This window comes from Mobula hypostoma, chromosome 2, assembly GCF_963921235.1.
Source record: "Mobula hypostoma chromosome 2, sMobHyp1.1, whole genome shotgun sequence".
Taxonomy (NCBI): domain Eukaryota; kingdom Metazoa; phylum Chordata; class Chondrichthyes; order Myliobatiformes; family Myliobatidae; genus Mobula; species Mobula hypostoma.
The window spans coordinates 174,789,501-174,815,904 of NC_086098.1; the positions used below are offsets into that span (position 1 = coordinate 174,789,501).

At 42.4% G+C, this 26,404-nt stretch overlaps 1 protein-coding gene across 2 annotated transcripts in view; it reads right to left on the reverse strand.

Moving 5' to 3' along the window:
• hm13 (histocompatibility (minor) 13) overlaps window positions 1-26,404 on the reverse strand; it is a 99,860-nt gene that overhangs the window by 7,154 nt on the left and 66,302 nt on the right. The window contains exon 12 of one of the 2 annotated variants that reach the window (XM_063041105.1): window positions 11,118-11,301. The exons of the other annotated variant lie outside the window; for it this stretch is intronic. Within the exon in view, the coding sequence (XP_062897175.1) occupies window positions 11,154-11,301 (148 nt within the window). The 3' untranslated portion in view covers window positions 11,118-11,153. The remainder of the gene's footprint in view (window positions 1-11,117; window positions 11,302-26,404) is intronic. 2 annotated transcript variants of the gene reach the window in all.

Consider the following 26,404-nt stretch of genomic DNA (forward strand, 5'->3'; position numbering starts at 1 on the left):
TCAATGTCAGTAAGACCAATGAACTGATTGTGGACTTCACGGAAGGGGAAATCCGAAGAACACATATCAAGCTTCAAGTTTCTGGGTGCCAACATCTTTGAACATCTATCCTGGGACCAACATATTGATGCAATTATGAATTAGGCACACCAGCATCTACATTTAATTAGGAGATTAAGAAGATTTGGTAACAAATTTCTATAGATTTGTCACCTGGTATGGTAAATGTAATGTACAGAATCAAAAAAAGCTGCAGAAGTTTTTAGACTCAGCCAGCTCCATCATGGTCACTAGTCTCCCTACTACTTCAAAGTAACCTTCTTCTTCAAGGACTTCTTCAAAAGCGATGTCTCAAAGTAGCGGCATTCATCACGAAGGACCGCACCATCCAGGCCATGCCCTCTTCTCATTACTACTATCAGAAAGGAGCCTGAAGACACACACTCAACATTTTGGGAACAGCTTCTACCCCTCTGCCATCGCACTTCTGACTAATCCATGAACCCATGAGCAGTACCCCACCTTTTGCTCTCTTTTATGCATTACTTTTTTAATATATTTCTTATTGTAACTCGTCATAATTTTTTACGTAATGCACTGTATTGCTGCCGCAAAACAACAAATTTCCCAACATATGTCAGTAATAATAAACCTGATTCTGATTTTCTGAGAGAGTAGTGAATCTGTGAAATTCTCTGCCCAGGGAAGCAGTGAAAGCTACCTCATTAAGTATATTTAAAGTAGAGTTAGATATTATTGCTATTTAAAGCTACACAGGCACAACAGAACCAACAAAAAAAAACTTCCAATGGCTTCTCTGTTTGGAGATAACTAACGTTAACAGAGCAAAAACTCTTGTTCCAAAATAGTACACATCAGGAAAAAGTCAATGCCAAACAAGAGGTTGTGATACATATTGGTACTAACAACATAGTTAGGAAAAGGGAGGAGGTCCTAAAAGCAGGCTACAGGGAGTTAGGAAGGAAGTTGAGAAGCAAGACCTCAAAAGGTAGTCATCTCGGGATTACTGCCTGTGCCACACGACAGTGAGTATAGGAATAGAATGAGGTGGAGGTTAAATGTGTGGCTGAGGGATTGGAGCAGGGAGCAGGGAGCAGGGAGCAGGGATTCAGATTTCTGGATTATTGGGGCCGCTTCTGGGGCAGACATGACCTGTACAAAAAAGACAGGTTACACTTGAATCCGAGGGGGACCAATATCCTGGCAGGGAGGTTTGCTAAGGCTATTGGGGAGAGTTTAAACTAGACTTGTTGGGGGGGGGGGGGGGGGAACCAAACTGATGAGACGGAGGAAGGCTCACAAATAGAGAAAGCTTGGAGACAGTATGGGAGGGAGGATGGGCAGGTGATAGAGAAGGGATACGCTTAGACCGATGGCTTGAGATGTGTCTATTTTAATGCAAGGAGTATCAATAACAAAGCGGATGAGCTTAGAGCATGTTTCAGTACTTGGAGCTATGATGTTGTGGCCATTACAGAGACTTTGATGGCTTAGTGGCACTTGGCTATACTGGGTGTTGTTTTATAGACCACCCAATAGTAACAGGGACATTGAGGAGCAGATAGGGAGACAGATTCTGGAAAGGTGTAATAACAACAGGGTTCTTGTGGTGGGAGATTTTAATTTCCCAAATATTGATTGGCATCTCCCTAGAGCAAGGGGTTTAGACGGGGTAGAGTTTGTTAGGTATGTTCAGGAAGGTTTCCTAACACAATACATAGATAAGCCTACAAGAGGAGAGGCTGAACTTGATCTGGTATTGGGAAATGACCCTGGTCAGGTGTCAGGTCTCTCAGTGGGAAAGCATTTTGGAGATAGTGATCACAATTCTATCTCCTTTACCATAGCACTGGAGGGGACAGTAACAGACAAGTTTGGAAAGCATTTAATTGGAGTAAGGGGAAATATGAAGCTATCAGGCAGGAGCTTGGAAGCATAAATTGGAAACAGATGCTCTCAGGGAAATGTATGGCAGAAATGTGGCGAACGTTCAGGGGATATTTGTGTGGCATTCTGCATAGGTACGTTTCAATGAGACAGGGAAAGGATGGTGGTGTACAAAGGCTGTTGAAAATCTAATCAAGAAGAAAAGCAAATTTTACGAAAGGTTCAAAAAAACTAGGTGATGATAGAGATCTAGAAAATTATAAGGCTAGCAAGAAGGAGCTTAAGAATGACATTAGGAGAGCCAGAAGGGACCATGAGAAGGCCTTGGTGAACAAAGTTAAGGAAAACCTCAAGGCATTCTACAAGTATGTGAAGAGCAAGAGCATAAGATGTGAGAGAATAGGACCAATCAAGTGTGACAGTAGAAAAGTGTGTATGGAACCAGAGGAGACAGCAGAGGTACTTGAAGCAAAGCATTCATTACGGAAAAGGATCTTGGCAATTGTAGGGATGACTTATAGCGGATTGAAAAGAGTGAGCATATAGACATTAAGAAAGAGGATATGCTGAAGCTTTTGGAAAGCATCAAGTTGGATAAGTCTCGGGACCGGATGAGATGTACCCCAGGCTACTGTGGGAGGTGAGGGAGGAGATTGTTGAGCCTCTGGCAATGATCTTTGCAACAACAATGGGGATGGGAGAGGTTCCAGAGTATTGGAGGGTTGCAGATGTTGTTCCCTTATTCAAGAAAGGGAGTAGAGATAGCCCAGGAAATTATAGACCAGTGAGACTTACTTCAGTGGTTGGTAAGTTGATGGAAAAGATCCTGAGAGACAGGATTTATGAACATTTGGAGAGCCATAATATGATTAGGAATAGTCAGCATGGCTTTTTCAAAGGCAGGTCGTGCCTTACAAGCCTGATTGAATTTTTTGAGGATGTGATTAAACACATTGATGAAGGTAGAGCAGTAGATGTATTGTATATGGATTTCAGCAAGGTATTTGATAAGGTACCCCATGCAAGGCTTATTGAGAAAGTAAGGAGGCATGGGATCCAAGGGGACATTGCTTTGTGGATCCAGAATTGGCTTGTCCACAGAAGGCAAAGAGTGGTTGTAGACGGGTCTTATTCTGCATGGAGGTTGGTGACCAGTGGTGTGCCTCAGAGATTTGTTCTGGGACCCCTTCTCTTCGTGATTTTTATAAATGACCTGGATGAGGAAGTGGAGGGATGGGTTAGTAAAGTTGCTGATGACACAAAGGTTGGGAGTGTTGTGGATAGTGAGGAGGGCTGTCAGAGATTATAGCGGGACATCAATAGGATACAAAACTGGGCTGAAAAGTGGCAGATGGAGTTTAACCAGGCTAAGCGTAAGGTGGTTCATTTTGGTAGGTGAAATATGATGGCAAATATAGCATTAATGGTAAGACTCTTGGCAGTGTAGAGGATCAGAGGGATCTTGGGGTCCGAGTCCACAGGACACTCAAAGCTGCTGCGCAGGTCGACTCTGTGGTTAAGAAGGCATATGGTGCATTGGCCTTCATCAACCATGGGATTGAGTTTAAGAGCCGAGAGGTAATGTTACTGCTATACAGGACCCTGTTTCAGACCCCACTTGGAGTACTGTGCTTAGTTCTGGTCACCTCACTACAGGAAGGATGTGGAAACTATGGAAAGGGTGCAGACGAGATTTACAAGGATGTTGCCTGAATTGCAGAGCACGCCTTATGAGAACAGGTTGAGTGAACTCGGCCTTTTCTCCTTGGAGTGACAGAGGATGAGAGATGACCTGATAGAGGTGTACAAGATGAGAGCCACTGATCGTGTGGATAGTCAAGAGGCTTTTTCCCCAGGGCTGAGGTGCCTAACACAAGAGGGCACAGTTTTAAGGTGCTTGGAAGCAGATACAGAGGAGATATCAGGGGTAAGTTTTTTTAAAAATGCAGAGAGTGGTGAGAGCGTGGAATGGGCTGCCAGCCACAGTGGTGGAGGTGGATATGATAGGATCTCTTAAGAGACTCCTGGATAGGTACATGGAGGTCAGAAAAATAGAGGGCTATGGACAACCCTAGGTAATTTCTAAAGTAATACATGTTTGGCACAGCATTGTGGGCCAAAGGGCCTGTATTGTGCTGTAGATTTCCTATGTTTCTAAGAGTCAGAAAATGTGATAAATACCCATCATTACAAGTAAAGAAAAATTTAAAGCCAAGCTCAGATTTCATACTACCACTTCACTATGATTCTGATTTTTTTAAAATAGTGTTGTAAAAAAAGACAACTGTTCAAAGATGTACTTGGGGTCTTTGAATAGGTACCATGACATTTTCACATTTAAACTTGAGGGAATTAAAACTATAGCTCTCAGAAAATGCGTAGCACTTAAAGTACTGTGCAAAAGTCTTAAGCACACCTTAAAAAATTCTGTAAGTTAGTGGAGTGACAGTGGAGGCCAATTCTCTGGATGCTTTCAAGAAAGAGTTAGATAGAGCTCTTAATGATAGCGGAGTCAAGGGATATGGGGAGAAGGCAGGAACGGGGTACTGATTGTGGATGATCAGCCATGATCACAGTGAATGGTGGTGCTGGCTCAAAGGGCCGAATGGCCTACTCTTGCACCTATTGTCTATTTCATTAGCCCACACAATATGATCTTTCACTGTAGAGGTACTTTCAACATCTGACTGACATCTACCATGACAATGGGAACAGAGTGGAAGCCACATATACAGCACTGGCAAAAGTCGTAGGCACGCTAATTTTTTAAAATATGGTTTCAGATGGTGCCTCCACAGAGCCCTGATCTCAATCAACATCATTGAGGCTGTCTGGGATTACCTAGTGAGACAGAAGCAAGTAAGGCAACCAAAGTCTGCAGAAGAACTATAGCAAGTTCTCCTACCTACCAGTCGATTTTCTTATAATACTGCACAATTTAAGAGACCTGATGCATTTTTAACAGCAAAGGGTAGTCACACCAACTATTGATTTGGTTTAGCTTTTCTTCACTGCTTACTGCTCATTAGTTTTTTCTTGATATTTAGAAACTTTTTATAACATTCATTACCCCTGCAAGCAATGTTCCAGCTCATATCTACTCTCTGCTCAAAGTTTTTCCTCATATTCTCCTCAAAACCACTGGTCAAAATTATAAATCTGTAAACTCTTATCCTTAAACAAACTCATTCCCACACTAAATTCTCCTGTAACTGACCATGCCCATATTCTCGTCACTTCCACAACCTACCTGCACAAGGGTCGATCTGCAATCAAATACTCTAGCAACACCACTTTGGGATTCGAAAGGAAACCAGATCTGCCAGGGGAGTGCACGTATCACAGGGAAAGCATGTAAACTCCACACTGACAGCACTGGAGATCAGCTTTGAATGCGAGTTACTGGAGCTAAGAGAGAGCAATTTAACCATTCTTTTGGCCCTATGTAAATAGTTTCCCCTCTATTCACCAGCCGTCACCTTCTTTAACAAACATCCTATAGCTGATTCTGTTAATTTTATATATAAATCATTGGGCAACCTCATGCATTGGACGAGGTATCAGAATCAGATTTAATAACACCAACGTATGTTGGGAAATTGGTTGGTTTGCAGTAGCAGTACAATGTAATACAAAATAATAAAAGACTGAATTACATTAAATATATATTAAAAACATATTAAATAAGTAGTGGAAGAAAGAAGTGAGATAGTATTCATGGATTCAGTCCCCATTCAGAAATCTGATGGCAGAGGGGAAGAAGTTGTTCTGGATCGTTGAGCATGTGCCTTCAGGCCCCTGTAACTCCTCCCTGATGGTAACAATGAGAAGAGGGCATGTTGTGGGTGATGGAGATTCTTAATGATGGATGCCACCTTTTTGAGGCATTGCTCCTTGAAGGTGTCCTAGATGCTGGGAGGCGATTGCCCATGACGGAGTTGACTGAATTTACCAATTGCTGTACTTATTTCAATCCTGTGTCGTGCTGCCACCCCCATACCAGACGGTGATGTAGCCCACAAGAATGCTTTCCATGGTACATCTGTAGAAATCTGAGAATGTTTTTGGTGACATAGCAAATATCCTCAAATGCCTAATGAAATATAGCTGCTGCCATGCCTTCTTTGTTAACTGTATTGATATGTTGGACCCAGGAGAGATGCTCAGAGATGCTGACACCCAGGAATTGGAAATTGCTCACTCTTTCCACTTTTGATCCCTCTATGAGGACTGGTGAGTGTTCTCTCATTTTACCCTTTCTGAAGTCCATAATCTACCTACTTTTTACACCGCCCCCAACAAGAGATTCACTGAATAGACAAATTCAACAACAGTAGGAAATATAAACAAAATCTTAAATAAATAATGCTTCAGATACTTTGCCTCTTGTTAACTACTGTGGGTGAACTGTCCACACAAAAGGCTATTTCCTTCACTGCATTTCCAGTTGAGTCAGTATCAAGTGCCAAGTTGCAAACACAAAGTAATTAATTATCAGTGTATCAGACAGCTACCACATTAATATATTTGACTCCTACTTTCAAGCTTACAGCAATTAAGTAGCTCATTAAAATTAATGTTGTGATCCATTTGATATTACAACCAGATTCCTCTTTAAGAAGTATAAATGCAAGAGAAATGTTTAACTAAATAATTTATCATTTGGAAAAGGTTAGTTAATATCTCAATTTTTTTGTAAGACTATCTTTATTATTTATCTTTCTCAACCACTTAACTTGCTTTCTCACCTTGCTGTGCATTACTGGCTTTATTTCAAAAATGCAGCTTTTATAATCATATAACATGGTGCCCATTTTCTTCTGGAATCGTGAAATCACTTGAAAGTTTAAATAATTTGGGGCCTGGCTTCATCTCTTTCAGAGCGTTTACTTTTAACTGGAGATAACTCTTGTTTGACTGTGCTTTCCTCCACTTGCAGATGTCTGGGCATCAGAGGCAAATGGAATACAAGAAAGCATAAAAGAAATCCACCCACCCCCCCACAATCCCCCTACCAGAATTGAAAAGTTTAAGATTTGTTGAAAGGAAAGGAATGGGTCCATCTTCAAATGGGAACACAGAAAGCACTTTGGTACATCATGTGCGCTCACTAGTAGGTCAATTGAAGGCAAATTTTACCAAACCACCCGCTCCATAACTCAACATTCTACTAGAGATATTAACCACTTATAAAGTTATTAATATACAGTACTGTATTTGTCAACATGGAGTGGAGAGCGAATTCGTAAATTTGGTGGGAGCAAAGGATGTTGGGATGGAGAAGATGGGGCGCCGCAGGAGGAGTGTTGGACAGGTGGCAGAGAAAGTGTGTCAGGGACATGTTTGGCATGGGTGCACACACAGCCAGCCCTGAGACTCCAGGCCAGGTAATTTTATTCGTAACAATTGGTTTATAGATCATTACAGAATGTCTCTCTGGTGTTTCCCACTCTTTCTCCTCTTCCTTCCCCTTCTCCCAACCATGATTCCCCTTTCCCTGCCCCCTTCTCGTTCTCAGTCCACAACAGAGACCCTTAGCAAAATCAGGTTTATCATCACTCACGTATGTCATGAATTTTTTTTTGCGGCAGCAGTACAAAGCAATACATAAAATTACTACAGTACTGTGCAAAAGTCTTAGGCACCCTAGATATATATATATATATATATATATGCCATTTAATGAGACCATGCCATGGCCCTGACTGTCACCTCAACTCTGCATTTCCATTTACTCTCAAACTATTCAGCCCCTTATCCAAAATCCATTGATTTCTGGCTTTAAGATATTCAAAGTTTGCTTCCACCATCCTTTGAAGAGTGTTCCAAAGACTCTCAACCCTCCAAGAAAATAATTCACCGCAATCCACTTAAAAGTCCAAGTCTTTGCCTTTAAGTAGCCACTCCTAGTTATAGATTCTCTCAAATGGAACATTCTCTCTGTATCTACTATCAGTACTTAACATGTTTCATTTAAGTCATTCCAGCAAATACAAGCTGAGCCGGCCTGACCTTTCCAGCTAGCAACCTGGTAAAACCTCCCTGAATTGCTCCAGCACATTAGATTAGATTAGATTATGAGGACACTCAGTCCTCGTTTATCATCATTTAGAAATGCAAGCATTAAAAAATAATACAATGTTCCTCCAGTATGATATCATAGAAACACAAGACATTAATATCATAATGTTGTTCAGCATTGCAAGAAGTCAGGAATACCTAACCCACTGCTGCTCCATGAACTCACAGGACTATAAGAGACTTGCCTGTGACAGAGGAAGTTATGCTTTTGCAGCATCAAACCAACAATGTACTATAAAGCTGGAGAATAAACCTCCCTCATTATATACTCAATTAGACCACAGGAAAGACACAGGCCATTCGGCCCATCAAACCTGCTCTACCATTCCATCACAGCTGATTTATTTTCTCTCTCAACCCCATTCTCCTCCCTTCTCCTCATAACCTTTGATGCCCTTACTAATCAAGGAGCTATCAATCTCCACTTTAAATACACCCAATGACTTGGACCACAACCATCTGTGGCATGAATTCCAGATTCACCACCTTCTGGTTAAAGAAATTCCTTCTAATCTAATTACTAAATGGATATCCTTCATTCTGAGATTGTGCCTCAGCTCCTAGACTAGTTTCCACTATTGGAAACATCCTACCACATATATTCTAGTCCTCTTGAAATTAATGCTAACCATTGCATTTGCCTTTCTTACTATCAACTCAATCTTTAGGGGATCCTGCACTAGGACTCCTAAATCCTTTTGTATCTCAACTTATGAATTTGCTCCCCATTTAGAAAATAATTTCTTTCTACCAGAGTGCATGACCATACACTTCCTTACATTGTATTCCATCTGCCACTTAATTTTCCCATTTACTTGCTGTATGTAAACACAAGACAGCAGATGCTGGAAACACTGAGGAAAACACACAAAATACTGAGGAACTCAGCAAGTCAAGCAGCACCTATATAGGGGAATAAACAGTTGATGTTTCAGGTACAACCCTTCATCAGGACTCTCAGCCTCAATGACCTCAAAGATCTTTTAGTCACTGCAATAATCTTAAAAATAAAAACCATCACCTTTACCTCAATCACTAAGTGGCAAAGATCCACCAATTCTTCCTAATCTCCTTTATTCCAAAGACAACAGCTTGGCCTGTGTCTCGTCTCGTTTCTTCAAAACTACATTTCCCTGGTACAAAATAAAAACAAAAAATTTTGTATGTACTCATCAGATCAGACCACATCTGACAAAGGTGTCTGACATGAAGCTTTAGAAGTGTTTCTCTTCCCACAGATGCAGCCTGGCCTGCTGAGATTTCCATCTCCTGTTTTTAATTTACATTTCCAACATCCTTAGACTGATCGATTTATACTGCTCCAACCTTGCTTGGGTTACTGGCTCCAGACCAAACTCCTGCTTTCTTCATGGGAGAGGACTCTGTGGTTCATGTTCAGTGTATTATTTGTGTACTTTTCTATTTACTGTTTGCACGATTTGTTCCTGTTTTATACAGTGGGCATTTGTCCATTTTGTTGTTTCTTTGTTTTGAGGCTGCCCGCAAGATGATGAATCTCAAGGTTGTATATAACTCAAGGATTCAAGATTGTTTAATGTCATTTCCTGTACACAAGTGTAAGGAGAATGAAATAATTGTTACTCCAGACCCAATGCAGCACAAAAAAACAAAAGATAAAGAACACGATAATATTAATTTAAAAAGTACAATAAGTATAGATACACAAGATAGTTTATGTACATAGATTGATTGTATGTCCACAATGTGACACCAGGCTGTTCATAGGTGACTGATGGGAAATAATAAAGTAGTGGTAGAGTTAGTGCATGGAGGTGTTGATTAGCCTCACTGCTCGGGGAAACTGTTTTTGAGTCTGTTGGTGCTGGATGCTATGTGGCCTCCTCTCTGATGAGAGGGGGTCAAACAATCCATGAACAGGTGTGTGGGATCCTTTATGATGTTACTAGCCCTTTACCGGCACCTTTCTGTATACATGCCCTTGACACATACTTTAATAAATTTACTTTGAAACTTTGAATAGTTATCAATGCTCTACTGAGCAAACATTGAAGTTTACAGTGACTGAAATTAAGATTTCTAGAACTTAACCAGATGGATAAAGAATTTTTCTTATTTTAGGTAAACTCAATTTCATTATTAGGACCAACTTTGTTGAATTATTCAGCACACAGAGGGAATTAACCATCAGGAATTAGGAGGCATTGCTAAACCTGAACCTCTTGAATGAGGAGCAGTTATTAAGCTGTAAATCGCAGTCTTGTGATTCCATAAATACTGTATGTACAGTACTGTATAATCAGGTACATATATAGCTAGGGTACAAGACTCTTGCACACTACTGTAGTAATGTTATGCATTGCACTGTACTGCTGCCGCAAAACAAAAACAAATTTCGTGACATACGTGAGTGATGATAAACCCGATTCTGATATGGGTCTCTATCGTGAACTAAGAGGGGGAAGGGGACAGGGAGAGGGGAATCATGGTTGGGGAAAAGGGAAAGGAGAGGGAAGTGAGTGGGAAGCACTGGAGAGAAGCTGTAATTAATTTAGAATCAAATGACCTTGCCTGGTGTGTCAGGGTTGGGTGTGTCTGCACCAGTGCCAGCCCGCCCCTGACACTCCTCCTCTGCCACCTGTCCCACACCCCTGCTGTGGTGCTCCACCCTCACCATTCCCAACATCCTTTGCTCCCGCCAGATTGACAAACTCACTCTGTGCTCCACATTGACAAATACAGCAACTGTACATACAATGGAAGTTATGGTAGTGGTTTAGTGGACAATGTTATTGCTTTCTCACAACTGTCTTCAACATCTGGAAGATGTTGAAACACACCCATTCACAACACAAATCAGTGCAGTTGATGCAGGATGTTCATGCTAAAGGATTAGCAATTAAAGTACCAATCTTGCTACCTGAAAAATCGCAGGCAAGCTTTGCTGAGAGCACATTAAGGTCATGCATCTGAAGCTATGACTTAAATGGATTAAAAGCCCCTCCTTCAAATGAAGAGCAAATTAAAAATCAAACCATACACAAAGGGGAAAAAACACACACACTCACACAAGTCTAAGTAGCTTGTACTGCATCAGCATGCTGGATATATCACTATACAGGCAAAGCGTTGCAAGAAGTCATGAATACCTGACCCGTTGCTGCTCCACAAGCCCTCTCACAGGACTACATGGGGCTTGGGTTCGTCCGCCTGCGGCGGGGGGAGTTAGGCTTTTGCTGCATAGAGTTGGCCAGACTAGCAGGGGAGCCCGAAACAGTGGGGAAATGGGTGAGCCTTGGCGTGTGTGGCAAGACCTCAGCTGAAGACTCGTAGCTGATTAACAGAACAGAAAATGGAGGAAAGGGATAGGATAAGAGAAAGAACAAAAGAGGAAGCTTCATTAAGAAAAAGAGAACAAACAATTTATTAAGTGCAAATACAGAATCCTCAGCAAAGAAATACAAACCTGACCCATTCCAAATTTGGATCCTAGAATCAGCACCGGAAAGAAATCTCAATCTTTCAATGCCCCAGGCTCAGGATATCCACTGAGGCCAAAATTGAAATGCAGCAATTTTGAGAAAGATATTAAATATGAAGGTCACATTACCCAATAATTTGCCACCTCAGATTATGCAGCTAGGAATGGAGAGCAAGCACAGGATCATCCTGTATTCCCCACTCTGAAACATTACATTATCCATTGTACTGGAAATCACAGAGATGCGCAAACTTTGTATTTGACACTGCAATCCATTCTAAAATTGACTTTGCTCAGTTTTGTTCCGAGGTTCCAAAAGACTGGAGTAGATATTCCTTCACTTACAACACACACAAAATGCTGGAGGAACTCAGCAGGCCAGGTAGCAGCAACAATGGGAAAAAAGTATAGTTGACATTTCTGGCCAAAACTCTTTGGCAGGACTGGAGAAAAAAGGCTGAGGAGTAGATTTAAAAGGTGGGGGGGGGGCGGGGGGAGAGAACACCAGCTGATAGCTGATAGGGATGAAGTAAAAAGCTGGGAAGTTAATTGGTGAGATAAGGTGGGGGGGGGAGGGGTGGGAAATGGAGAAGCGGGAGGGGTGTCTTGGGGGCATTACCAGAAGTTTCAAAAATCGATGTTCATGCCATCAGGTTGGAGGCTACTCAAATGGAATATAAAGATGTTGTTCTTCCAACCTAAGTGTGGCCTCATCATGACACTGGAGGAGGCCATGGATGGACATATTGGAATGGGGGTGGGAAGTGGAATTAAAATGGGTGGCCACTGGGAGATCCTGCTTGTTCTGGCGAATAGACTGTAGATGCTCAGCGAAGCCGTCTCCCAATCTACATCGGGTCTCACTGATGTACAGGAGGCCACACCGGGAGCACCAAACACAGTAAGTGAGCCCAACAGGCTCACAGGTGAAGTGTTGCCTCACCTGGAAGGACTGTTTAGGGCTCTGGTTGGTAGTGAGGGAGGAAGTATAGGGGAAAGTGTAGCTCTTGCTCCACTTGCAAGGTTAAGTGCCAGGAGGGAGATCAGTGGGGAGGGACGAATAGAGAAGGGAGTCACGTAGGGAGTGATCCCTGCGGAAAGCAGAAGGTGGGGGGAGGCAAAGTTGCGCTTGGTGGTGAGATCCTGTTGGAGTTGGCAGAAGTTTAGGAAAACTATGTGCTGGACGCGGAGGCTGGTGGGGTGGTAGGTGAGGACAAGAGGAATCCTGTCTCTAGTAGGGTGGTAGAAGGATGGCTTAAGAGCAGATGTGCGTGAAATGGAAGAGATTTCCTTCATTTTCTGTTTTATAGTAGTTCAAACTCCCTCTATTTTATATTTCATAGCCCTTGCCAAAAAAAGATTCCACTGATGTTCCTGATTATTAATTTTAACAGCATGGTTTCACTTCCTTAATGGAGGATTCCAGCAATTCCCCAGCATATAAGATTTCTGCATTATTTCTCTGGAATGAACTTGGAGATTTTGGGGTGGGGGTGGTGCAGCGGCAAGAAATTTTATAGCTACATACTGTCAATCCCTGGCTAATATTGGAGACTGGTGGTGGGAGCTGCAGAGAAAACTGTTCTTCTATTTTTAATTTCCCTTTTCGATCAAGCAACAATGCAGACTCAATTATTCAGGAGCAACACAGAAAATGCTGGAGGAATTCAGCAGTCAGGCAGCATCTATGGAAGGGAACAAACAGTTGATACTTTAAACAGAAACCCTTCATCAGGACTGGAAAGAAAGGATTTCCAGCATCTGCACAACTTCTTGCGTTTATATTTACTCAGTTTAAGACTTTGATGTTTCAGCAGTGACAACACTGATTATGTTCATGATTCACTGATGTGATTCACCGACAAGTTCTCCCCCTTGAAGATGCAAACGAACTACTGACCACGGAAGATCCTTTTTAAAATGTATCCAGAATACTTCTATATAGTTCTTCGTTCAGTAACCCTTTAATGCTGGCTGAAGCTAAGGCAACTTAAGGCGCTGACATTCACAATCTGACAAGGCTACAACTAGTGAGTAAAGCAAATTCAACCTCAGCTCATATTTATACATCCTCCAGAAATACATTTAATTCTCAATTTAAGGTGCCACCATCAGCACCCATTTAATTTAGTCTCTGCTCTATTAGAGGCTTTGTCTTTAGACCATAAGATATTCGAGCAGAATTAGGCCATTCTCCACCATTTCAACATGGCTGATCCAATTTGCCTCTCAGCCCCAATCTCCTGTCTTCTCTCAGTATCCCTTCATGCCCTGACCAATCAAGAATCTATCAACCTCTGCCTTAAATATACATAAACACTTGGCCTTCGCAGCTGCCTGTGGCAAAGAATTCCACAGACTCACCACTCTCAGAATTCCACAGACTCACCACTCTCCGCTAAAGAAATTACTCAACTCCGTTTTAAACGAATGCCCCTTTATTGAGGCTGTGTCCTCTGGTCTTAGACACACCCACCATAAGAAACATGCTCTCCACATCCACTCTATCAAGGCCTTTCACCCTTCAATAGGTTTCAATTAAGGCACCCATGTTCTTCTGAATTCTAGTGAATACAGGCCCAGAGCTATCAAATAGCTTCATATCACAAGCTATTCATATACTGGAATCATTTTCGTGAACTTCCTTTGAACCCTCTCCAGTTTTAGAACATCCTTTCGAAGGGGACCAAAACGGCTCTCAATACTCCAAGTGAGGCCTCATCAGTGCTTTATAAAGTCTCAACATTACTTCCTTGCTTTTATATTCTAGTCCTTCTAGTCCTCTTGAAATGAATGCTAACATTGCATTTGCCGCCTTCATCACAGACTCAACCTCCAAATTAACCTTTAGGGAATCCTGCACAAGGACTCCCATGTCACTTTGCATCTCAGTTTTTTTGTATTGTCTCTCGATTTAGAAAACAGTCAATCCTATTAGAAAATAGTCACTTCTACCAAAGGGCATGACCATACACTTCCCGACACTGTATTCCATCTGCCACTTCTTTGTCCATTTTCCTTCTGTAGCCTCTCTACTTCATCATACCTGCTTGCCCCTGCACCTTTCTTCAAATCGTCTGCAAACTTTGCAAAAAAGTCATCAATTCCATCATGAAATCATTGACATATAACATAAAAAGATTCGGTCCCAACACAGGTCCCTGTGGAACACCACATTACCTGCAGCTAACCAGAAAAGGCTCCCTTTATTCCCACTCTTTGCCAATCAGCCACTTTTATCAACGCTAGAATCTTTCCTGTAATATTGTGGGCTCATAGCTTGTTAAGCAGCCTCATCTGTGGCACCTTGTCAAAGGCCTTCTGAAAATCCAAATACACATCAACTGATTGTCCTTTGTCTATGCTGCTTGTCATTTCTTCAAAGAATTCCATCAGATTTGCCAGGTAAGCTTTTCCCTTGAGGAAACCATGCTGACTAGAGCCTATTTTTTCCACATGCTTCCAAGTACCCTGAGACCTCATCCTTAATAATCGACCCCAATCACTAAGGTCAGACTAACTGGCCTAGAGTTTCCTTTCTTCTGCCTCTCTCCCTTCTTGAAGAGTGGAGTTGCATTTTCAATTTTTCCAGTCTTCCAGAACCATTCCAGCATCTAGGGCTTCTTGAAAGATCGTTAATGCCTCCACAACCTCTTTAGCCACCTCTTTCAGAAACATAGGGAGTTTACCATCTGGTCCATGTGACTTACCTACCTTCCTTTCAATTTCTCAAGAACTTTCTCTCTAATTATGGTAACTGCACCTACTTCATGACTCTGACACCTGGAACTTCCCCATACTGCTAGTGTCTTCCATAGTGAAGATTGATGCAAAATACTTAATCAATTCATCTGCTATTTCCTTGTCCCCCACTACTACCTCTCCAGCATTGTTTGCCAGCAGTCCAATATCCACTCTTGCCTCTTTTACACTTTATGTATCTGAAGAAACTTTTAGTATCCTCTTTAATATTATTTGTGAGCTTAATTTTATATTCCATCTTTATCTTCTTAATGACTATTTTTAGATGCCTTCTGTTGGATTTTAAAAGCTTCCCAGTCTTCTAAGTACCCACTCATGGCTTGGCTTCACAAACAAAGATTTAGGAAGGGGGCTACCCATGTCTGCTGCAGGCTCACTGGTGGCTGACGAGGCCAATACGGGACAGGCAGGCCCGGCCACAGCGGCTGCAAGAGAAATTCTGTTCTGGGTTTGGTGCTGCTGTGTCACGGTTCTTCCTCCTTCTCCTTTTGTCCTCAATGCCAGCCCTGTGTGCGCTCTCGAAGGAGGAGACAGGCTGGTGAATGGTGTGTCGCCAGGCCTCGCGATCGGAGACTAGATTAGATCACTGGCGATGGTCAATATGACAAGCACCAAGAGATTTCTTCAGAGAGTCCTTGTACCTCTTCTTCGGTGCCCCTCTGTCACGGTGGCCAGTGGAGAGTTCGCCATACAGCACAATCTTGGGCAGGCGATGATTCTCCATCCTGGAGACACGTCCTGCCCGGCGCAGTTGCGTCTACAACAGCATGGCCTCGATGCTGGTGACCTCCGCCTGTTCGAGGACTTCGATGTTGGTGACGAAGTCACTCCAATGGATGTTGACTTTTGCTCTATTATATGCTTTCTCTTTCGCTTTTATGTTGGTTTTGACTTCTTCTGTTAGCCACAGTTGTGTCATCTTGCCTTAAGAATACTTCTTCCTCTTAGGGATGTATATAAACTATGCCTCCAAATTGCTTCCAGACATTCCAGCCGTTGCTGCTCTACCGTGATCCCTGCCAGTGTTCTTTAACTATCAAATCTGGCCAACTCCTCTTTCATCTCCCTTTTTTATTCCCTTTACTCCACTACAATATTGATACGTCTGACTTTAGCTTCTCTTTCTTAAATTTCAGGGCAAATTCAATCATATTATGATCACTTTCCCCCAAGGGTTCTTTTACCTTAAGCTCTCTAATTAATTCTGGTTCATTGCACAACATCCAATCCAGAATAGCTGATCCCCAAGTGGGCTCAACCATGAGCTGCTCTGAAAAGCCATCTCGTAGGCATTCTAGAATTTTCCCCCTCTTGGCACCAACCTGATTTTCCCCAATCTACCTGCATATTGAAATCCCCTGACTATTGTAACATTGCCCTTCTGGCGTGCATTTTCTATTTTGCATTGTAATTTGTAGATCACATCCTTACTACTGTTTTGGAGTCTGCATAAAACTCACATTAGGGTCTTTTTACCCTTGCAGTTGCTTAGCTCTATCCACAATGATTTTACACCTTCTAACCCAATGTCACCTCTTTCTAATGACTTTCGTTCTCTTTTATTTTTCTCCTTCTCTACAACTTAATCTTTCAAAATTTTCTCCGATTCTGATGAAAATATATTGACCCAATATCTTAGCAACAAATGCTGGAGGAACTCAGCAGGCCAGGCAGCATCAAGGGAAAAAAGTATAGTCGATGTTTCAGGCCGAAACATCGATTGTACTTTTTTCCATAGATGCTGCCTGTTTTGCTGAGTTCCTCCAGCATTTTGTGTGTGCTGCTCGGATTTCCAGTACCTGCAGATTTTCTCTTTTCTGTAACCCAATACCTTGACTTTGTTTCTCCCTTTATAGATGTTGTCATATTTGTTGGGTATTGCAAGCATTTTCTTTTTCTCTTTTAAGGATTATCGGCAGCTCAGTAAAGGTCAGTATTAATCGCACATCTCTCTAACTGTGTAAGGAGCTCCTTCTCTCCACTAGTCTGCAGGTCACCCTTGGGCAAGGTGTAGCACCTGCTTAGCCCCTCCAATCAGGATCACGTTAAGCCATGGGAGCAGGTACCGGGTGGTCACATTAGCAGCTGGTGCAGATCACAAGTACTGGTTATGCGACCACTACTCCAGACAATCTCTGAATGCTGGGGTCACCCATCTTGTAAAGACACTGCCCAGAAGAAGGCAATGGCAAACCACTTCTACAGAAAAATTTGGCTGGAACAATCATGGTCAAGACCATGATTGCCCACATCACAGCACATGATGATGATGATGAGGAGGAAGAGGAGGAGGAGTACGGTATGAGCCAGCTTCTAACACAACAGTTTGTCTCAGATGAGACAGGGGTTAAAAACAAACTTCCAGATTCTCTCTACTGACCACTTAGCAACTCTCTTGTAAGTGAGGGCAGATGTCAGTGGAATAAACTAAACAACATGTAGCTGCTGATGTCTTCATAATAAAAATTTAGCAACATAGCAATCAAAACAAAGGCATGAAGAATAACCAAATAGACATGAGACCCAAACAATCGTATCTATTCTTTCAAAGGACAAGTCTGAAGGTTTAATAAAACTATAAAATTTAGTTCAAGCAAAACAACTAGGTTGGCTGGTGGCGCAGTGAGATCAGCTCCAGGCTCGAGAATGGAGGTTCCTGAGTTCGATCCAGTGACAGACCGCTCCCGAGCATGCTCTCCATCAGTCGCAACTTGACCTGCTCAATTGTCATCAACATATCGCCTGCAGCACCAGGGATCCCAACACATTCAACCACTGCAATACTACAATTAGGAATGCCTACCATTCCATGCCTGGACCACATTTCAGGAAACCCGATCATTTTCTGATCATTGCAGGTAGGAAGAGGCTGCCCTCCTCTTACCTGCATAGAAAGGTTAAAGAGCAAGGCTTCAGAGATAAGGACAACAAAGAGGTGGCCACGGGAGGCAGAAGAGCACTTACGGGATTGCTCCGGGTTAGTGGACTGGACCATGTTGAAGAACTCAGAGAAGCTGAACAAATACACTATGGTTGTCACAGACTTTATAAAAACAATCGTAGGCAAGTGCGTCCACTCAAAATCATTCAGTCTTGCCCAACCAGAAACCTGGATGAACTATGTGTTCTGCTAACTGCTGAGGGCCAGACTGTGACAATCAGGTCTGGCAACCAAATAAATTTCAAAAGGTCCAGGAACAATCTCCAGAAAGCCATTTCACATGTGAGGTGGGAATTCCACACCAAACTTGAATCACTGAAGGATATTCAGTAGATGTGGCAGGACTTGAATGCTATCACCTCCTACAAACTGAAACCAAGCAACAAAGGTAACAAGGTTTTGCTTCCAGATGAGCTCAATGCTTTTTATGCTTACTATACTGTCAAAACATGAAGCAACCTTCACAAGCTGCCACAGCCCCAATAAACCTGTCATTTCAGTCTGAGGCCAACGTTAGAGCATCCTTCAGGAGAGTGAACCCATAGAAAGCGTCTGGCCCAGACAGGGAAATTGGTTGAGTATAAAGACCTGTGTTGTTCAGTTGGCTGAAATGCTTACCAACATCTTTAACTTGTTGCTTTGGTGGTTTCAGGTACCCAGTTGCCTCAAGTAGGCTTCAATTATACCGGTGCCCAAGAAGAATGTGGTAACCTGCCACTATGACTATCATCCACGCTTTAAAAGGATAGCGATGATACACATCAACCCCTACCTGAGAAAGAGACTTGAATTTGCTCCAATTTGCCTACCATTACAACAGGTCAGCAGCAGATGCCACTTCACTGGCTCTTCACTCAACCCTGGAACATCTGGATGAAGTGAGGATGTTCTTCATTGACTAAAGCTCTGCATTCAGTATGATCATCTGCTCAAAACTAACCAATAAGTTTCAAGACCGTGGCCTCAATATTTCCTTGTGCAACTGGTTCCATGATTTCTTCACTTGCAGACACCAGTTAGTTCAGATTGCCAACATCTCCTCCATAATCTCCATCAGCACAGGTGCACCATAAGGCTGTGTGCTTAGCCCCCTGATCTACTTGCTTTATACTTAGGACTGTGTGGCTAAGCACTGCTCCAAAGCTATATTTAACTTTGCTGATGACACCGTCATTAGCCGAATCACAAATGTTGATGATTCAGCATATAAGAGATTGAAAATCTGGCCAAATGGTGCCAATAACCACAATCTCTCACTCATTGCCAGCAACAACAAGGAGCTGATTATTGACCTCAAGAGGAGGAAACCAAAGATCCATGAGCTGGTTCTCATCGTGGGATCAGTGTTATCATTTCAGAGGATATGTCCTGGGTCCACAGCGCAACTGTCATTATGAAGAAGTACAGCAGTGCCTCTATTTTCTTAGAAGTTTATGAAGACTGGGCAAGATACCTTGTGCTTTGACAAACTTCTACAGATGTGTGGTGGAAAGAATATTGACTGGTTGCACCAAGGCCTGGAATAGAAACACCAATGTCCTCGAATGGAAGAACCTACAGGAAATATTGGATACAATCCATTGAGCATAGATAAAGCCCTCCACACTACTGAACACATCTACAAGAAGCCCTGCCACAAGAAAGCAGCATCCATTAAGGACCCCCAACATCCAAGCCACGTTCTCTCCTTGCTGTTGCGATCAGGAAGTAAGTACCACACCACCAGGTTCAGGAACAGTTATTACTCCTCAATCATCAGGCTCCTGAACTTCACTCACACCATCACTTAATTGTTCCTGCAACCTGTGGACTCACTCTTAAGGACTCGTCATCTCATGTTCTCTATTTATAGATAATTTATTTACTATTATTTGCTTTTGTATTTACACAGTTTATCTTTTGCACATCAGTTGGGGACAGTTTCATTGATTCTAGTGTGTTTCTTGTATTTATGGTGGATGCCCATAATTAAATGAATCTCAGAGTTGTATATTGCGACGTATATGTACTTTGATAATAAACTTTGAACTTCTGGTAATTTCGTCTCTCCCCCCCCCACTCTCTTTTTCCATTACCCATTCTGGTTTCCCTTTTATCCAGTCTCTTCTCTTCACTTTCTTCTGGTTCCCCTGCTGCCTGCTCTCCTGTGGTCTGTCATCTTCTATCAGATTGCATCTTCTTTTGCTCCTTACCTCTTCCAGCTATCACTTCCTAGCTTCTTGCTTCATCCATCCTCCCCAACCCACCCTCCCACCCACCTTCCCCCGCCCCCACCTGGTCTCACCCATTGTCCTTCCCCACCCCCCCAGACTTCGTATTCTGGTTTCTCCCCCTTTCCTTTTCAGTCTCAATGAAGGGCCTCAGCCTGAAAATTGACTTCATTGGTACTGCCAGACCTGCTGACTTCCTCCAGCATTTTGTGTGCATTGATCAACTCCCAGCTATTCTGACAGACCAGCCAAAATGAATTTAAAATACAAAGAGATTGGTACGGAGGTATCAAAAGCATACAACAGATGAGATCACATCCCATGATAGCTGAATTCTCCCCAATTTGGAATATGATAATCCAAAGTAATAAAAGAACAGAAAGCCAGCCCAGGATTTTTCTTTATAACATACCAAATTTTTTAAACAGAACTAAATGTTCCATATTTGCAGTCAAACTGCCCGGTTCCCATTTATAAATTAAACAGTAGGAATCTTTACATAGGTTCCTACTATCCTGTAATATTTTTATTGGGATCTCAGTTATTCTGCTCTAGCCAAAAAAAACTGCACTTCTTCCTATAGATGCTGCTTGGCCTGCTGCGTTCACCAGCAACTTTGATGTATGTTGCTCAAATCAAAAAGAGAATAGCTTTGGGCAACTGCCTTAGTATTGCTTGAGGAAACAAGACAAGAATAAAGGCTGACTTATACTTATGCATATTAGCTTGCATATTAGCTTACATCTTAGCCTACGTAAGTGGGCTACGCTGTTATGAGCATTTATACTTGTGTGTTGGTGTGTCTGCGTCTCTCTGCAATTCACCGCCAAAACGCTAGTTGGCGGGGGGTTTCTATGCCACTGTGTTGAGTTCCTTCATGTTGAAACTCAACACGAAGAAACTCAAACTTCAAACAATGGCGACTGAAACTGAAGGAGGGTGAATTTTCTGTGCTTGTTCGGCCACTGAGAGACATGGACGAGGAAATGCATTTCAAATATTTTCAGATATCAGCAGGTAGATTTGACGATTTGGTTTATCATCTCCAACAATTTATTTCGCATCAGTGTAGGCACAGTATACTCAGAGACTGGCAATCACCATTCGAGTTTTAGCTTCAGGTGGAAGTCAACAGGCTGCAGCAGCTAGCTACAAACTGGCATCAAGCACAGGGTCCTCCATAATTTTGGAGGGCTGTAAAGCTTTATGGAAAGCATTGCAGCCAGAGTTCCTTCCTTACTCTTCAGTCACTCAATGGGAAGCTATTGCAGCGTAGGAGGAAATGCGATGCTACCAAGCGGACCAATCACAGTTGTTGCGGTCTGCATCGCCGCGACACAGTTATATTTTGGGAGAGGAGTGCGTTAGGCTACAGCGTAGAGTACAGCGTAGGGTACGCGGCTACGCCGTACCTATAGCGTACACTTGACGCACAAGTATAAATTGGCCTTAAGTCTATGCCTGTTTTTCCCTGTTGTACAGATGAATTTTGAATTTCAGGTATTTTTAATAGATCGGTAGTGAGGTCGCATCAACTGTGACTGTCTCTGGATTAATTGGACATCAAAGATTAAGATGGAGATTTGGTATGGTTGTTGCTCTACAGCCTGAAAACAATCAGACAGTTTGTCTTTGCAAACACGAGAAAATCTGCAGATGCTGGAAATTCAAGCAACACACGCAAAATGCTGGTGGAACGCAGCAGGCCAGGCAGCATCTATAGGAAGAAGTACAGTCGACGTTTTGGGTCGAGACCCTTCGTCAGGACTAATGGGAAAAAGAGATAGTAAGAGATTTGAAGTGGGAGGGGGAGGGGGAGACCCTAAATGATAGGAGAAGACAGGAGGGGAAGGGATGAAGCCAAGAGCTGGGAAGTTGATAGGCAAAAGGGATACAAGGCTGGAGAAGGGGGAGTATCATAAGACAGAAGGCCTTGGAAGAAAGAAAGGGGGAGGGGAGCACCAGAGGAAGATGGAGAACAGGCAAGGAGTTATTGTGAGAGGGAAAGAGAGAAAAAAAACAACAAATAAATAAACAAATTAGGAATGGGGTAAGAAGGGGAGGAGGGGCATTAATGGAAGTTAGAGAAATCAATATTCATGCCATCAGGTTGGAGGCTACCCAGACGGAATACAAGGCGTTGTTCCTCCAAACTGAGTGTGGCTTCATCTTGACAGTAGAGGCGGCCATGGATTGACATATCAGAATGTGAATGGGATGTGCAATTAAAATGCGAGGAAGAGGAGGAGAAGATGGCAGCGCGATGCAGCGCGCGCGGCCACTTCGATGGTGATGTCTGTTATTTGTCTGTGGAATTCGTTACCACAGGCAGCCGTGGAGGCCAAGTCTTTACGTAAATTTAAAGGCAGGGGGTGATAGTTTCCTGATTGGTCAGGATATAAAGGGAGATGGGGAGAAAGCAGGAGATTGGGGTTGAGAAGAAAATTGGATCAGCCATGATGAAATGGCAGAGCAGGCTTGATGGCCTAAAAGACTTTTGCTCCTATACCTTATGGTCTAAAGGAGCTGTTTCTAATTACTGATGCCCCCTCAATGATTGAGGTTGGAATTTGAATGGCTGAATGAGCCTTAGTCACTGGAACTGAAGTGCCAACATCAGGAAGCATGGCTCCTGTTTGCACCTCTGAGCAACAGGTGGAACTGAAAGCTTTGACTGAAACCTGTAAGTTGACAGAAGGAAAATCAGCCCATCTACAGTGATCATGAATATGCTTTTGGAGTTGTTCATGATTTTGGAAACTTATGAAGACAAAGAGGATCTCTTACAGGTGCAGGAACCCCAATGAAGAATGGCTAACTAGTACAAGAACTTATGGATGTCATACACTGGTGGGAAGTTAAACAGTTATGGAGTATGGAAATATGGCACTACTCATAGACTGGTATCCCAACTATTTTGCTTCCCTATCTGGTACAGCAAATACACTCCCTAGGACACACTGGAGTGGAATCCAAAGTTCAGGCCACAAGCTCGATGAACAGATGTCAGAGAATGAATCCCAGAGAAGTAGAAGGGTGAGCATAGCTAAGTGCTCCTGCACCTGCTAGCCCATTTTTACATTTACAGGTGGAGTACATTTCTTTGCCAAAGTGCCAAGGATACTCATATGTACTGATAATAGTGGATAGGTTTTCAAGATGGATGGAAGCTATTCCAGCAAGGAAAGCCACTGCAACATACAACAGCAAAAACTGATCAAAAGCTATATACCGAGATGGGGATTACCATGTCATGACAACTTTGACCAAGGAACACATTTCACATTTGTTATATTTTTGCCAATTTCCCTACTTACAATGAGTACTAATATTCATACTAATTGGCCAATCATGTCCATAAAGCAGCAGCTAAAATACATCATTCTGATGGATGGGATTTCTTTCACTGGATTTATTTATGTCAATATTAAATGTTGTATTATTCATATTAATATGCCTTATTATAAATTTTACTTGTTTAATTGTGACCATTAATAGAATAGTTCAAACTTACTTAAATGTGCCTATTAATCTGCCTTACAATGACAATCCTATGAATACTTTGAAGTATACCCTTTGATATTTCCTAACTTAGGTAGTTTTTGATTATTTTATACAAAGTAGAAACCACAAGTTTTTCCTGGTGTACTTGACTAAATGTCTTTTAAATGTTAATGTCGTTGAGTCACAGAGCAACAACAGCACAGAAAAAAGGCCCTTTCGCCCACCTGCTTGTCCAAATATTCTGCATCTGGCCTATATCCCTCCAAGCACCCACCACCTCTTCCATGTACCTAGCTAAGTGCTTCTTGAATGATACTACTGTACCTGCCTGAACCACTTCCTCTGAAAGCTCATTCCATATATTCACCACCCATTGTGCAGAAAAGTTGCCCTTCATGTTCCCTTTAAATCTTCACCCTCTCACCCTGAACCTATGCCCTTTTGTTTTGGACTCCCATAGCCTGGGGGGACAAAAACTGGGCATCAGCCTTCAAAGTTCAAAGTAAATTTATTATCAAAGTAAATATATCACCATATACAACTCTGAGATTCATTTTTATTGCGAGCAATCAAGAAACACAATAGAATCAGTGAAAGACTGCACCCAACAGGACAACCAATATGCAAAAAAACTGCAAATACAAAAAAAAATAGTAATAATAAAACAATAAATAAGAGAACATGAGATGAAGAGTCCTTGAAAGTAAGTCCATATGATGTGGGAACAACTCATTGATGGGGCAAGTAAAGTTATCCCCTTATCAAGACTCTGATGGTTGAGGGGTAAATTGGATAAGTAAGTATGCAGATGATACTAAGATAGGTGGTGTTGTGGATAATGAAGTAGGTTTTCAAAGCTTGCAGAGAGATTTGGGGCAGTTAGAAGAGTGGGCTGAAAGGTAGCAGATAGAGATTAATGCTGATAAGTGTGAGGTGCTACATTTTGGTAGGACTAATCAAAATAGGACATACATGGTAAATTGTAGGGCATTGAGGAATGCAGTAGAACAGAGGGATCTAGGAATAATGGTGCATAGTTCCCTGAAGGTGAAATCTCATGTGGATAGGGTGGTGAAGAAAGCTGGCCTTTATAAATCAGAGCATTGAGTATAGGAGTTGGGATGTAATGTTAAAATTGTACAAGGCATTGGTGAGGTCAAATTTGGAGTATTGCGTACAGTTCTGGTCACCGAATTATAGGAAAGATGTCAACAAAATAGAGAGAGTACAGAGATTTACTAGAATGTTACCTGGGTTTCAGCACCTAAGTTACAGAGAAAGGTTGAACAAGTTCGGTCTTTATTCTTTGGAGCGTAGAAGGTTGAGGGTGGACTTGATAGAAGTATTTAAAATTATGAGGGGGATAGACAGAGTTGACATGGATAGGCCTTTTCCATTGAGAGTAGGGGAGATTCAAACAAGAGGACATGAGTTGAGAGTTAAGGGGCAAAAGTTTAGGGGTAATACGAGGAAAAGATACAGGTGCTATGGAAGAATTCCTGCTTGGTTCCTGTATCCAAGAAGGTGACTCCATCTGAACTTAATGACTACAGACCAATTGTCCTCATACCTCATGTGATCAAGATGCTGAAGAGGCTGGTCCTGACTTACCTTGGACCACAGGTGAGATTTTCATTGGACCCTCTACAGTTTGCCTACCACTCATGGGAGTGGATGAGGCCATCATCTACCTGTTGCAGAGAGCTCTCTCCCACCGGGATGATGCTGGTGGCATTGTGAGAATCACATTTTTTGATTTCTCTAGTGCCTTCAATATAATCCAGCCACTTCTTCTGAGCATAAAGCTGCAAAGGCTGGACATAGACAAATCCACTATCTCCTGGATTACTGACTACCTGACAGATAGATCCCAGTTTGTACAGCTGGGTAACCCTGAGTGAGATGATGGTGAGTGACATTGCAGTACCTCAAGAGACTGTCCTGTCTCCGCTTCTGTTCACACTGCACACCCCAGACTTTCAGTACAAATCTGAATCTCATCACTTGCAGTAGTTCTCTGATGACTGCAGTGGTTGGGTGCATCAGAGTTGGGCAGGAGTTGAAGTACAGAGGACTGATGGACAAGTTTGTGGAGTGGCACGGGAAGAATCACCTGCTCCTGAATGTGACCAAAAACAGGGAGATGGTGATTGATTTGAAGAGGAAGAGGACTGTGACGAATCCTGTATACATTCTGGGAGAAGTGGCAGTGGTGGAGAGGTACAAATACTTGGGTGTTCATCTCGACAATACACTTGACTGGAAAACCAACACCAAGGCTGCTTACAAGAAAAGGATGAGCAGGCTATTTTCTAAGGAAGATGAGATCCTTCAATGTGTGCAGCAGGCTGTTGGAGATCTTTTATCATTCTGTTGTAGTGAGTGGAGTCCTCTTTATTGCTTTATGATGGGGGAGCAGCATCTGTGCTGGTGATGGAAAAAGACTAAACAAGTTCATCAAAAAGGCCAGATCCGTCCTTGACTACAACCCGGACTCTTGAGTTATTGGTGGAGAGGAGGTCAATAAACAAACTGTTA